Source organism: Henckelia pumila, chromosome 3 (assembly GCF_033568475.1).
Source record: "Henckelia pumila isolate YLH828 chromosome 3, ASM3356847v2, whole genome shotgun sequence".
Lineage (NCBI taxonomy): Eukaryota > Viridiplantae > Streptophyta > Magnoliopsida > Lamiales > Gesneriaceae > Henckelia > Henckelia pumila.
Window position 1 is genome coordinate 175,301,184 of NC_133122.1, and position 16,123 is coordinate 175,317,306.

The 16,123-nt window shown below is 36.7% G+C and overlaps 2 protein-coding genes across 3 annotated transcripts; one reads left to right on the forward strand and one right to left on the reverse strand.

Annotated features, from left to right (window-relative positions):
- The first annotated feature begins 8,367 nt into the window (after positions 1-8,367).
- LOC140888987 (uncharacterized) lies at positions 8,368-11,010 on the forward strand. The gene has a single exon (XM_073296683.1). It carries the CDS (start codon positions 8,447-8,449, stop codon positions 10,811-10,813), a length of 2,367 nt encoding a protein of 788 aa, XP_073152784.1. The 5' UTR covers positions 8,368-8,446; the 3' UTR covers positions 10,814-11,010.
- Positions 11,011-11,482: 472 nt separating this feature from the next.
- LOC140892335 (basic leucine zipper 34-like) lies at positions 11,483-15,053 on the reverse strand. 2 transcript variants are annotated; one of them, XM_073301186.1, is made up of 5 exons: positions 14,328-15,053; positions 14,078-14,168; positions 13,827-13,953; positions 12,233-12,401; positions 11,483-11,747 (listed from the first exon to the last, which is right to left on the reverse strand). In XM_073301186.1, the coding sequence occupies exons 1-4, from the start codon at positions 14,933-14,935 to the stop codon at positions 12,238-12,240; spliced, it is 990 nt and encodes a 329-aa protein (XP_073157287.1). In that variant the 5' UTR covers positions 14,936-15,053; the 3' UTR covers positions 11,483-11,747; positions 12,233-12,237. The 2 variants fall into 2 exon arrangements, with proteins under 2 accessions (XP_073157287.1, XP_073157286.1); XM_073301185.1 differs by having other exon boundaries at positions 12,225-12,401.
- Positions 15,054-16,123: the final 1,070 nt, after the last annotated feature.

Genomic DNA, 16,123 nt, shown 5'->3' on the forward strand with positions numbered 1-16,123 from the left:
GTATTTCAGAGTTCATACCAGCAAAAAACATGACCACATGGAGTGGATGTGGGGTGCTGCCGGTTACTAAGGCAAATGGTGCATTTGGTCACTCCACTTACTTGAAACTGATGTTATAAGGATGGTATTCCGAATTTTGAAAACTTGAATAACAACATCAACAAAAGCAGCAAATATGATGAACAAGTCGAGGCGAGAGATTCTCTCTATCCGCAAGACGAAATTGCCAGTTAACAGTGCTTAAATGTTGGCGGCAATCGTCTCTAAGATACAACGACTTTACAATCGAGATATAGCAGCACAACAAATATCTCGATCTTCGACGAACAAAAATATGTGTCAACTTGACTTTTGTGAGAGAGAGAGTGGGGAAGAATTTGTAGAGAAATCTGATGTATCACGTTATCAGATGTTATAGATTCGTTTTTATGCGTTATAACAGTCATATTTATATACTATGACTCCAAAGAACACGGTTTATGGCCTAAGGATGCAACCCATAACAAAAAAAAGCCCAGAAAGAGTCGTGACTTTTCGGACTACAGGCAGCGCGCTCAAGCGGTAAAATTTAGCTCGGACGCCCAACTTTTGCCAAACCTTCTGTCTCGCATTTTTGACGATGCGCCCGTGCGGTAATATTTGACCGCTCGGGCGGCCAACTTTTCTGAAGCCTTCTGTCTTGCAAGGTGAGGGCAGCGCTCGAGCGGCACTTTATTACAGCTCGAGCGCACAAAACAAAATAATAATAAATATTATTTTAACAAAATTTGATCCAAAAAGAATAATAGGATCATATGACCTCGCCTCGCCACGCCACGTCGAGCCGGCCGCGCACGTGCGTGTTTGTTGCATCGATTAACATCTTGCCCCTTTACAAAACATCGGTGCCCTAAGGGCCCAATCCCATAATCCAAAGGTGGATTATATAAGGTGAGCAATATATTGGAGTGTTTCAATGTGGGACAACTTTTCCTCCAATTTATTTCACCAAATTCAAAATTTTCAACACTTGGGACAAGCTTTTGGACAAGCATTTCAAGCCCATTTCAATCCATTTGGGACAAGCTTTTGGACAAACATTTCAAGCCCATTTCAAGCCATTTATTCCAACAATTCATTCAATATTTTTTTCCAACAATCCCCCATATGAATGAATTTCACGTATATTAGCATTCTCACTAGAAAGTCTTTTTGAGTTATTGGTACATCAGGATTGGTAGCTTGTGGCTTTGAACCTACCTTAGTAAAATACTATCGGATTTACTAGTTTTATAGTGACCCGATGTCTTGAACTAGTCAACCGTTTATGTAAACCAAGTCAATAGTATTTGCATAACAATACTTTAACATATTATGTTCTCACGTTGTGTCCATTTCGGCCATGTACCATATCTTAGATTCATAAGTATTTCAATCAAAGTAGCCAATACTTTGCACTTATATAGGTGATCTCCTATCAAGAGTATCATGTGTTACTCTATCTTATAGGTATAGGAATCATTAAAAGAAAACTTAACCTCACCACATGTTTCAGGTCATTTTTACTTGGATGTTCTAGGAATGAGTGAGTAAATATACCAAGTACTCAAACTAATATTTATAAATTAGTTGTCTCATTGAACCAATGTTTTGGGATCTCAAATTCTCAAGGTTAGGTTACCGCTATAAACATTTTATTTTGTAGATTTTAAACTCATTCCTCTTAGTAGTTTGTACATTTGATCTCTATTTATACTTTTTTTGTAAGCGGATCCACAATGTTTTCCTTTGACTTCACATAATCAACCGAAACAACCCCATTCAAGATCAATTGTCTAATGGTATTGTGTCTCCGACGAATATGTCGATATTTATCATTGTACATACTACTTTGTGCTCTTTCTATTGCTGACTGACTGTCACAATGAATAATAATGGAAGACACCGGTTTATTCCAACAAGAAATATCTTTTAGAAAATTTCGAAGTCACTCAGCTTCTTTTTCATCTTTATCTAAAGCAATGAACTCGGACTTCATAGTCGACCGAGCTATATACATTTGTTTAGAGTATCTCCAAGACACCGATCCTCCACCAATTGTCAACACATATCCACTAGTAGACTCAAAGTCTTTCGTGTCAGAAATCCAATTTGCATCACAATATCCTTCTAGGACTGTGGGATATTTTGTATACATTTTTACATAACTTGAAGTGTATTTCAAATATCCAAGCACTCTCATTAATGCTTTCCAATGATCCTCACTTGTATTACTTGTGAACCTACTTAGCTTATTTACGGTATATGCAAGATCAGGACGGGTACAGTTAGTTAAGTACATTAAACTTCCTATCACCCTTGCATATTCCACTTGTGAAATAGGTTTTCCTCTATTTTTGGCTAAATGTATACCCAATTCCATAGGTGTTCTAGCCGGAGGACGATTTGTGGCATTAAATCGTTCAAAAACCTTTTCTACATAATGAGTTTGTGATAAAATAATTCCAGCAGATGTTCTAGAGACTTTAATCCCTAGAATAATATCACACAATCCCAAATCCTTCATATCAAAATGTTGTCTCAACATCTTTTCCGTTTTCACAATCAATTTATGGTTGCTTCCCATTATTAACATGTCATCTACATAAAGACAAATAATTACATATGCATTTGTAGTACCTTTAATGTAAACACGTTTGTCACATTAATTTATTGTGAAACCATTTGACAACATTGCAGTGTCAAACTTTTGATGCCACTGCTTAGGTGCTTGTTTAAGTCCATACAAAAACTTGACAAGTTTACACACTTTTTGTTCTTTCCCGGGTACAATAAACCCTTCTGGTTGTTTTATATATATTTTTTCTTCCAACTCTTCATTCAAAAATGTTGTTTTAACATCCATTTGGTGAATCTCAAGATCATGCAATGCAACAATTGCTATGAAAACACGAAGGGATGTTATTCTATAAACTGGAGAGTAGGTGTCGAAGAAATCGTATCCTTTCTTTTGTCTAAAACCTTGAATCATTAGTAGAGCTTTATATTTATCTATGGATCCATCTTCTTTGTATTTCCTTTTAAGAATCCACTTGGATCCCAAAGGTTTACATCCCGGAGGGAGATCAACCAACTCCCACGTATGATTATGCATGATGGAATCTATCTCATTTTGTATGGCTTCCTTCCAAAAAGGAGCCTCATGATTTGATAAAGCCTCTTGAAGAGTTTGTGGTTCATTATCTAACATGTATGTTAGAAAATTAGGACCAAACGACTTTTCAACTCTTACTCGCTTGCTGCATCTTGGTTCATAGTTGGTTTGTGGAGTTTCAATTGTATTTTCATAAGTTCGCTTGTTTAAAATTATTTCTTTCCTTTCTTTACAAGGAAATATCTTTTCAAAGAATACAACATTCATTGACTCCATGATTGTGTCTTCATTTACATCAGGAATTTTTGACTTATGCACTAAGAATCGATATACACTACTATTGTATGCATAACCAATAAATATGCAGTCAACCGTTTTATGCTCAATTTTTATTTGTTTTGGCTTAGGTACTTCTAATTTAGCCAAACACCCCCACACTTTGAGGTATTGGTAAGAAGGTTTACGATATTTCCACTGTTCATACGGTGTTTCATCTTTCCTTTTGACTGGTATCTTATTTAGAATATGAGTTGCTGAGAGAATCGCTTCACCCCACATATTTTGAGGTAAGCTAGAATTTATTAACAACGCGTTCATCATTTTCTTTAAGGTTCGATTCTTTCATTCTGCAACGCCATTAGATTGAGGTGAGTATGGAGCTGTAGTTTGATGAATGATGCCCGAAGTTGAGCAAAATTCTTCAAAAGGAGCCACATATTCTCCACTGCGATCACTTCGAATCATTTTAATCTTTGAACTTTGTTGATTTTCAATCTCAGTCTTATATTTCTTGAAAGTTTTCATTGCTTCATCTTTGGTTTTCAATAAATATACATAACAAAATCTGGTGCAGTCATCAATGAATTATGTTATAAAGTACTTATTTCCACCTCGTGTTTGTACCATTTTTAAATCACATACATCAGTATGTATTAGTTCAAGTGGCGTAGTACTTCTCGTGACAGTATAAAATGAAGTTTTTGCCATTTTTGCTTCAACACAAATCTCACACTTGTTTTGTGGATTTCTTTTAAACATAGGTATTACATTTAAATTTTCAAGTCTTTGCAACGTGTTGAAGTTAACATGTCCTAAACATTCATGTCATAAATCAAAACTTTCAATCAAGTAAGCAGAACCATAAATTTTATTCTTCGCCTCAAGGCGGGAAACATTCATTACATTCAATCAAAAAAACCACTATCTTGCTAACCTTTACCAAAACATACACCATATTTGGTTAATACAAATTTATCAGATTCAAAAACCATTCTAAATCATGTCTTTCTCAAAAGAGAACCCGAAACTAAGTTCTTTCAAATGTCTGGCACATGCAGCACATTATTGAGCGTTGACCTCTTTGCTCGAGATCATTTTCAACACCACATTTCCAACTCCAACAACTTCGGATGTTGTGGAGTTTCCCATGAACAGCTTTTGATCACCAACGGTGGCATAGGTGGAATACATATCTTTTTTGGCACATATGTGGCTCGTAGAGCCGGTATCGATCCATCATCCTCTTGGATCATCCACAATAATCCAAAGGTGGATTATATAAGATGAACAATACATTGGAGTTGTTTCAATGTGGGACAACTTTTCCTCCAATTTATTTCACCAAATTCAAATTTTTCAACACTTGGGACAAGCCTTTGGGACAAGCTTTTGAACAAGCATTTCAAGCCCATTTCAAGCCATTTGGGACAAGCTTTTAGACAAGCATTTCAAGCCATTTATTCCAAAAATTCATTCAATATTTTTTCCAACAACTGAAATACACAATCATTCAATATATACTTCAGTACTTTTACATCAAAGAGAGCATGTCTTGATGTGTTGCAAGTCACGCTAGCTACCACTGTGAAAACCATTTCAAATTATGGCAAAAGCTCAACACCACAAAAATTTAACCAATTCAAATGTTATGATGAAGTCAGCCAATGCACTCGATTCCAGCATACACACGCATGCACACATGTGCCAAAAAATGATAAACAGACAGTGAGAAGAACTGCATAACTAAAATAGAGAGACATGCACCTTTGAAATTGATGTTGATTCTGAAATCCAACTACTCTTAGCAGAATCCTCGGTAATTAAATTACCTTCCTCATTCAAGATAGGTAAACCTCTTCCTGCCAGTATCAATAAGCAGAAGTTCTAGACATAATCAGAATATGTAACCCAAATCCCAGCAAAAACTCAAAGCAGCATCAGGGATATTACCAAACGGTGCGGCTAATGATATTACTAAACATGTAGCAAAATATGAATGATGTTTAGTAACACTTCAATATCAAGATCATTAGCAGTCCTTGTTCCAATCCGTTCCAGTAGAATCCATTGGTTCCATTATTCACTCTCTTGGTTTCACTGGTTATGGCGCTGGTTGCATAACATTTGCATTGTGGAACTGTGCTTTATAGATAATTAGTATTGGAAGTGGCTCTTCCGAAATGGGGATTCTACTTCCGGTTGGAAGATCTCGATGACCATCGGAGGTCTAGTCTTCCTCACCGGCGCTATACTCAATGGTGCGGCCGTCAACGTCGAGATGCTCATCATCGGCTGTATATTGCTAGGCATCGGCATCGGTTACGCGAATCAGTCCATCCCTATTTAGCTTTCAGAGATGGTTCCACCCAAACTGAGAGGAGCCCTAAACATCGGCTTTTAGATGGCCACCACCATCGGCATTTTCGAGGAGAATCTTGTTGACTACGGGACCGCGAAGATGAAGCACAACGGATGACGGGTTTCCCTTGATCTGGATGCTATTCCAGCTGTGATCATGACCATTGGTGCTCTCTGCTTGCCCAATACTCCTAATTCACTCATCGAAAGGGGCAAGGAAGAGGCGGCAAGAGAGATGTTGCAGAATATCCGCGGCACAGCGAATGTAGACCTAGAGTACAGCGATCTGTTGGAAGCCAGTGAAGCATCGAAAGCGGATGGGGAAGCGATCTTACGAAAGAAGCATTTGAGAGACTGGTGAAAGTGTGAGGTGGGAAGATGTAGAGAGAACCGCATTGATAGCGGTTGAATAATACGTGGGAGAAGTTTGGAAAAGCTGGGATAAGCTCACGTGTCAAAGGCTCAAAGCAGTTTGCATGAGTTTAAATTTTCAAATTTTGTTTTTGACATATCAACCTACCATTCTAGGAGAGGCTAATGTTGGAAAAAAAATGTTGAATGAATTGTTGGAATAAAATGGCATGAAATGGGCTTGAAATACTTGTCCAAAAGGCTTGTATACTTGTCCAAAAAGCTTGTCCCAATTGATGCAAAAAATTGAATTTGGTGAAATAATTTGGAGGGAAAGTTGTCCCACATTGAAACATGTTCAATGTATTGTTCACCTTATATAATCCAACATTGGATTATGGGATTGGGCCCTTAGGGCATCGATGTTTTATAAAGGGGCAAGACGCTAATCGATGCAACAAGCACACACGCGCTCGCGGCCGGCGCGGCGTGGCGAGGCGAGGTCTTGTGATCAATTATTCTTTTTGGATAAAATTTGTTTCAAGAATAATATTTTATTACTTTTGTGAGTGCGATCGATCGGTTAAAAACAACCGATCGAGCGCAGCCCTCGTCTACCGAGACAGTAAGTTTCATAAAAGTGGGCGCTCAGTCCGCTAAATTTTACCGACCGAGCGTACCATAGTTTGAGCGAGACAGAATGTTTACCAGATGAGGGGCGCTCGATCGGTCAAAAATAACCGACCGAGCGCGCCTTCTATAATCTGAAAAGCTGCGTCTTTTTCTAGGCTTTTTCTATCATGGGTTGCATCCTTACGCCATAAAACGTGTTTTTTGGAGTCATAGTATAAATATATGACTGTTATAACGCAGAAAAATAATCCGAAACATCTGAGAACATCAAACTATTGAATATCAGATTTTTCTGCAAATTCTTCCCTTTCTCTCTCACAAAAGAAAAAGTTCATACATATTTTAGTTCGACGAAGATCGAGATATTTGTTGTGTTGTTATATCTCGATTGTATAGTCGTTGTATCTTAGAGACGATTGCCGTCAACGTTGAGCACTGTTAACGGGCAATTTCGTCTTGTTGATAGAGAGTTTCTCTCGCCTCGAATTTGTTCATCTTTGTTGATGTTGTTGTTGCTGTTGACGCACTAATTTTCAAAATTCGAAGTACACCCTTCTAACAGCTAATGCTTAATATAATAGAAAAAGATATATATTTGAATCAAGACTTTATACTTGTGTAAGAATTTGGTTTAAGAATTGTCATTGCTTCAAGTACTTATAACTTTCACAATCGTTATTGTTCTTTCTTTCGTAATATTTTTTTTTTCTTTTCTCAATTATCCTAACCGTTGGAATACAAACCCTTCTTTTGTATTATACCGGCATGTGATTGATACTAATATGATATGTCTACACGCTTCGTGCATTTTTTTTTATTTTTTATTTGTTACAATTAAACTATTCCCGATTTCGTCCTTCCTTTCACATTATACAATTTTCATTTTTTGATGTTTTTCGACTGTAGTTTTGGAAGATTCAATATGTTATATTAGTTATATATCAATTCTGCCATTTTTTATTTTATTTTTTTAATCTGTATTTATTCTATTATATTTTAAATTTTTTATTTCATATTTACCAATTGACTAAATATTTTATTTATGTTTTATATTTGTCATAGATTATGCTAATTTCATACTGTTAGCTTGCACTCATCCCATTTGTGGTTGTTTTGGGTCATAAAAGAAGTTCGAGGTACAATATTTTTTTCCCTTCAATCAATATCATGGCAATGAAAACAACAAATACACCTAATCTATGATTTATGTGGTAAAAAATATATGTGGTAACCACCTCAAACATCATGCTCATTTTATAAGATTTTATAGTTGTTAATTAATCTTTTCTGGCCAATGATAAATTTTCAACCACTACATATCACATTTATCCCATACTTCTAAAGTATCATTTGTCTCACCAATTATCTAAAATACTTTAAAATATATGTCACACAAATAAAATTAAGACATTTGTTACAGACACATACGAGGATTTTCGAGTATGAAACTGCTTGTGAACTTGTAATTGGATTTATTTATACAGGATGAAAACAAACGGGCTGGGCCAGCCTTGCTAGATTTGGGCCAAAAAGTCCAAACGAGAAGAGCATTAAATAAAATTTCCTTAAAAACAATAATGAATTAATTAATTATTCTGCAGAAGTGAGTAAGTGAGCAGAGAAGACGTAGACTATACAGACATTAGAGAAGGCGAGAAATAGAGAGGGAGAAGGAGAGGGTGGTGGCAAATCATGTCAAGTCCCTCACAATCTGTAGAGGAGCAACAGATCCATGGATCCGGCGTCGTATTTGAGGACCCTCTTCCCCTAGACCTAACCCCAATTCATATCGAGCCACCATTCAATCCTGACCTAGATCCCGCCGACTGTGAGGACGGAGGAGGACAAGAGCAAGAACAGCAGAATGAGCCGGAAGAACAAAAACAAGAAAGTCCCCCAAAGCCATTAATTCAAATGGGTGTGAATCCCAAGGTCGTCCCGCCTATTGCTGGCCCCGACGTGCGAGTTTCTGTTGTCCGTCGCGTGACACGCTACAACTGCCGGAAGCGTCGGCGAGCACCGCATCAGCGAAAGAATGGTAAGACCAGCCTGAGAGACCCGCTGGTCGATGGGCAAAAGTTAGAAACTTTGAAGGTAAACTTTAATCCCATTCCCTTCATACCAGTAAAGATTCTTGATTTCTCCAAGCGCGAGAAGCTTTTGAGGAAGCTTGGCCTGTGGGACTTTGTACACATTGACTTTGATAGGAATATAAGGGCGGACTTGATTGGGCAGTTGGTTGTTACTTATGAACCCAAATGTCGGTGTGCTCACATCGATAATTTTCGCATTCATTTCAATAGGTGTAACTATGCTGATGCGTTCAAGCTGCCTCGTTCTCCAACTGCTCGAAAACAAAGGGGCATTGGTGTGGAGGAAGCTGAGGTGTTGGATGCTGAGGATGTGTCTGAGGATTCAATAGGGTTCATTCTGGAGTTTGTGTCGGATTGGGTTCTTTTGCACGAAGACGCGTGGATGACACCGTCGGAGGTTACGAATTGGTTGAAGTTGATAAAGGAAGGGCGCCCTGACATGGTGGATTGGGCTGGGTTGATAAAATTCATGGTGGAAAATGAGTTAAGGCAGGGGGTTCAGTTGAGGGATTGCTACTATGCATCGCATATTCAATACTTGCTGAAGTGTCAGCGTGAGTCGCTGTTCACAATGGAGGAGGATCTGGTGGCTGAAAAGCTGGAGGTGGAAGCAGAGACTAAGGCAGAAGAAAAAGAAATCAATGAGGAGCACGTGATGGCCGGTAATGCAATGGTGGATGATGAGGGAGAGAAAAGTTGTGTTGTGGAGGCACCAAGTATTGAACTCACCCTTGGGCAAGATGGTGAGAAGGAAGATAATATGCAGGATGTTGAGATGGCAGATGTTGAGAAATGCAAGGTGGATGATGATGGTGGTGATGATGTAAATGATCATGACGATGATGAAGTTCGGGAGGAACTGGACAAGGAACAGGGAGAGTGGCTTTTGCATGGGAAGAACAATCTGGGAGAGCATTTCTTACAACCTTGTAGGGTAAAAGATGGTCAAGGCTTTGGCAACCTTGACAATGAAGCTGGTCAAAGCTTTGCCAACCTTGAGGATGGGAAAGATGATGAGGTAGAGGAGACAGAAGCGGATGGCAGTGATCAGATATATGATACTTTTCCTGCTGTTAATGGTCTTGATGGTGAAGGGCTCACGGGTAATTTTCTTCAAGCTATGGAAGCAAACCAGGTTGCCTTTAATTCACAGGAGCGGCTTCATGACCCTTCTTCGGTGAATACTAGGGATGATGATATGCAGTGCATGGATCCTAGCGCATCTTTCTTTAACCCCTCAGGTAAAAGGGTTATTGAACATGACAATGGTATCGACCACCATTCACTTAATGATAGCAACAAGAGATTGAGGATCAATGAGTCCTGGAACCATAAACCTCGAGATTTTAAGGCCTGCATGGAACAAATTCAGCAACTGGCGGCAACATCTACGGTGTTTTTTGAGGAGAGGGAACAGGCACTGGAACAGGGGAATATGAATCAACAGATCTTGCTGAATGAGTTGCAGAAACGGGACTCCCTAATAGAGCATTTGCACAAGAGTAGAATGGAAGAGATGCAAAAGAAAGATGGGCTGATCTATCGGTTGGAGCGAGAATTATATCTAGTGGAGAATGTCATGAACGGTTACCGCAAGGCTTTGAAAGAAACCCAAAGCGCATTTGCCGAGTACAGGCTGAGGGCTCAACTTACTGAAGAACCAACATACAAGGATGCCGGACCTGGGGGTCTTATGTTGAGCACAACCGAAATAGAGAAGCTGCGCCAGAAGCGGGAGGAAGAGTATAAGATGAATTGTTTACTCGTGGAACAAAAGTTTAAGGAGGCAGAAGAGAATTACATGCACGAGTTTGATGCATACGTGGATAAGATCAATATTCTTGATAAGAAGTTGACAAATGTAGAGGCGGATGCCAAGGAACTCATTCAATCTTATGGAACTCGAAAGCTTCAACCAACTGAAGGAAAAGTAGATGAAGCTTTAACGCCTCATCCAACTGAATGATTTCTGCTCCGAACGTTTCGTTTTGTCCTATAAAATTTGCTAAGTCGCACTTTTGCTTTGGTGTGAAAATGCTTCGGAATCTGGTCTGCTACTGTCGTTTGCCTGTTCCTCCTTGATAACTTACCTATCTTGCTATCGCTTAATGATGATCTCGGTTAAATAAGCTGATTACTAATGTGGAATGATTCATGTTTAAATTCAGGGTTGCTCCTTTTTCTCTGTTTTTTTTTAGTTTTTAAGTTTTATAATTATGCCTAAGATTGTTAAACTAAAACCATTATATTCATTCTATCATGTCCTCTGTTTATCACAAGTAAACTAATTCAACCAAATATTTACAAGGCAATTTTCATTGAATTGATCAATCCAAGTGATGCGCTAGTGTATTTTTTTACTCATGCAATACAGTATAATGATGGCAATGGACAATGTGACGACTAAAGTTTGGAATGATGTATCTGCTTCGAAACTTAATTATAATAAAAAAAAATTTGGATCGACTCAAAAAAATTAATCTCATTGTAATAGTGTATTTGATATAATAAGTGAAGATGAATGAATGAATATTCACTGAGGGATTCTTTATTTCATTTCTTAAAAGAATACAAAGAAAATACATGCACCAGTGCAGGGGAAAAAATTACTGAAAAAGGTGCAATGGACCGACACTGATCACCAATAAAAACCCACCATCAATAGTAAAACGACGACTGGCAGACAAAGATTAATAAATAAACCACACTCCTCCAAATTAAATTTAAGGGGGGAAAAAAAGAAGGGAAATTTCTCCAAACCCAGGATTAAATAAAAAAAAACGAAATTAAAGAAATTAAGCCTTCTTATTGAGTAATTTGACCAGATGAATTTACTTTTCCAGCAGCTGTAATATAATTTGCAAGCAAGCTGAGATACATTTGATGATGATCCATTGATCCTGCATGATGATGATAGTCATTAGTGCATATCATTAAAAACAAATTTCTTTTTTCATCATATGAGATTTATCAAAATATATATGGGTGTAAAGGAATTTAGATCTCATTAAAAACGTATGATATATTTTAAAAATATATATGGGTGTAAAGGGATTTAAATCTCAGAGTGACTATTACTCCGGGCTAACTCAATTATATATTTGCGATTTTGATACTATACATTATCAAATTTCAATTTTACATAATTATCTTTGTTTTGTTTTAGTCATTCTTCAACATGAACAGTACATATAGAAATAAGTAACATTGTCGAATAAATCATTTAATTCTATAAATTAACAATTAATTTAACTAATGAAACCACCTTATCCATAATCAGTAAATTTCTTTAAAGCCTTTCCAAGTTGACTTGTCTTTAATTCGCGCGAATTTAAATATATATGTCATGAAATAATAGGGGAAAAAAACATTTATACCTTGAAACTTCCATCAGTTAACTAGTTGCTCAATATTCTCAGCAGCACAATTAGTCTCAGCAGACCTCAGTGGTGATTTCGGCAGTGGCATGCTAGAATTCTCCATTTTCTTTAGATTTTGTTCGCAATATAATTGCCTCAGCCTCTCAATTTCCCTTTTTAACGCTTCTTGATGGGCTACAAATTTCAAAATAAGGCTTCCATATCAGTTCTACCGCTATCCAAACACGCGCGCAAAGAGACACATATATATATATATATATATATATGGTTCGTCTGGGACACCAAGTTTCAAGTTCAAGACTGTATATGGTAGTGTTTGGAAGATCTTTTAGAAAACACTTCTCAGTTTTTCCTTAACAAAATTTTGAAATCTTGTGAAATAATTTTGTTAAAGAAAAAGCTAAGAAGTACTTCCCATCGTCTTATGGTCCGAGACATAATTATAACAAACCTCAGTCATAAAAAATAACAAGAAGAAAGACAAATATGCATGCCGGATTCTATCCATAAATTATTATTCTGCAAATTTATTGCTGAAGGTTTTATATTGTAGGAGTTTTTGGGTTACAGGGTCAGATCTTGCTGATAGTGCGAAGCAGATTAAATATATATATATATATATTACATACGTGCATACCAATTATTACTTATAAAATTAGTAGTTAAATGTACATATATACATATATATATATATATATATATGGGGTTGGGTGGGCATAAATAAAAGCAGTCCATATGGAGTGGGGTTTTAATTCTTTCGCCATCACAGGCAAATGCTGATCCAGCCTCACATGGCAAGGCAATGCATGTATCTTCTCCTGATCTATTCATTTTCTTTATATATATATATATATATATATATATATATATATAATGGCGGAGTCAGGATTTTGGCTACGCGTGGGCTAGAATTTTTTTGCGAGAAATTCAAAAACTATAGAAGTTAAAACTCAGATTTTTGCAAAAAAAAAACTTTAAAAATTGCTAAAAAAAAACCCCAAAAAAAATTGTCGTCAAAATTAACCACAAAGAATTAAATATTTATCAATGTATAAGCAAACTCCATCATTTTTTGTTATGTTTTTGGAATGGTTTTGAAAAGTAAAATGTGAGCTATTTGATTTTTTTTAATTGGGTCACTTAGACTAATATAAAATTAGCCCAAAAATACTACTCAATTTGTTTTAAAAAATAATTAAACTACGACGAACGTTTTTTTTTTTTTTTATCATGTTATCGGTAAATTTACAGTTTTAGTTAACTGATTTATATTTTTGTTTCAATTTTCTTTTCCTCATCAGAACTCTGGCAAAGCGTTGGAAATGATACCGTGACCGTACTGAAAAACCGATTACGTCACGCTCCGAAAAAAGACGAGTAAAAAATGGAAAACAGTTAACTTGAACTGTGAATTGACCGAAAATAAGAATAAAATGTAAAACATGCAAGTAGAAATCATTTCATCCTTGAATTCTGTTTTTCATGCACATCCGAAGCTTCCGAACCAAGCTCCATCATTTAACCAATTTTAAGTGTGTGTGTGTGTATTTGCACCTAATTATTTAGGTGAAAAAAATAAAAATATATATATATACTTACCATCTTTAAAAACTTTATCTTGGGCTAAAGCTGCAATTCTTTGCTTGAGAACGCTGTTGTCTACATTCAGTACCAAGCGCTGGTGGTCCAGAAAAGCTACCCTTGGGGACAACACTGAAACTTCAGCCTTCACATGAGTTTAATTTCATTAAATTAATTATATGGTTTTATCTCAAATGCTGCTGGAGTATTGTAAAAATTATATATTGCGGAATCCAAATATCGATCGGAAATAAAACTGATGAACATACTTGAAGCGAAGTAACACTGCGTTCTAGCTCCGATATATACTGTAGTTTCCTGACTCTTGACCTTTGAGCAGATTGCCGATTGGCAAGAATTCTGGTAATTAATAAATAAAGAAGCAAGAATTATTCATTATTTACATTATCATCTGATCATTTCGAGTTGGTTATATATTTATATATATTAATTTCATGCAAAGATCTTGATTATATATGTATTGTGGGATATATGGCTAGGTAGCATGATGAGAAGTACCTCTTAATCCTTTTTGGATCAAAGATCTTCTCACTTGAATTATCTGGAGTAATATGCACAGCATCGAATTCGAACTCGTCGGATAATTTGCATGAGCTTTGCACTTCCTCGGGCTCACTCTTCGGCTTCACATGATGTCCGGACGGACCTAGTAATTTCTGCACATGATCATGATCATGATCGTCCATGCTGTTATGATCCGACGGCGAGGGGGACGACGACGACATCGTGGGGCCCACCTCGTCGGTGAACATGGACATGAACTGCTCGTCGTCGAATCTCTCGAACTCTTCTTCGCAACCGATGCCACCACCACCACCACTGGTGGTACCGTTGATCATCATGCTCCCGTTGGGTGCTATGGATGCCCTCCTGCATTCTTCGACCATCGGCGGATCGAGGAACGCGACGGAGTCGCTGGCGGACCTCCGGTGCGATCCGCGACGGAGCGATGAGAAGTTGAGGAACTCGTCCATATTGTTCCATGAAGGGTTTGAGGTCATGAGAATATTGTTTGTGGATAAGTTGTGATCATTTGACATGTTTTGCGGAGGGAAATGAGGCCAGTTCTGTGTCATGCTCGGCACTTTTGGAGGCAACTGCGCCATGTTTGCTACAACTAGCTAGGTAAACAGATATGCTGTTGATCTCAACGTACTATATATAATCTTAACATAAAATCAACCAAACCATTTTTCCAGTACTTCACAAAAGGTCAATACCATATTATTATAATATACACTCGCTCAAAACCAATAGAGAATCAAATATGTGCTCTCTTGTTTTCAAAAGGAAAATAAAATAGAAAAATGTTATATATAGCCAACAATATTTCCTCACCTCGTCCCCGACCACTAAAACCGGGTTTTAGTTGTTTTTTTTAATTTTTCGCATAACTAAAACACGGTACTGAATTTTAGTGGTCGGAAACGAGTTGGGCATCATTGGTTGGACAACTGAAAATTTATATATATATATATATATATATATTTGGTTAATTACACAATTCTTGTACACGTTGCCTTACAAAACTGTTCAAATGAAGAGATTTTGCATCGGTGCGTGTCAGATGATTTTATAATTTTAGAGATAACATGTAATAATTGCATGTGTAACTGAATACATACGTAAATGTAGCATAAATTTTTTATTGCCCTTTTTAGTTAGATATCCCGATCCTTTCCTTGAAAATGAATTAAAATTCAGATATTACTTAATTATACTTTTTAGAACTTTTAATTAAATTCAGAATCAATTGAAATGATGCATTTTATTCTTTACGTCACGTAGGTTCCCATCAAGTGGGTACTCTCCTTGCTAGTAGCTAGCTTGGGACAACACTCATTGCATATATTAAACAAATTAATCGGAAAAGAAAAAAAAAATTTGTAACGTGCATTGAAGAATCGTTGGATTAAATAGATTTATGTGGAGTTAAATGATCCAACGAATTTACAATGAGCATAGTGTTGTACATCATAAAAGATTCAAATCCTGATTACGTATATATTCAAGATTTACTTAATATTTTGCAATTCCTTGTCATAAAAAAATTATATATAACATTATTAATCATTAAAATTTCAAATTTTCAAAGAAGTGTCCATCAATTGAGCTTAAAAATTTTCAATTATTTTCACTATTTATATTCTCTATCAACATTTCCTAAAATAAAGCAAGCAAATGGGAATAAATATTTATGTATTGTGTGAATGAAGGTGGGGTCACATGGGAAGATTAGGACAGCTATGGACAGATAATAGGGAAGTTGAGACCCAACGGTATTTACTGGAAAA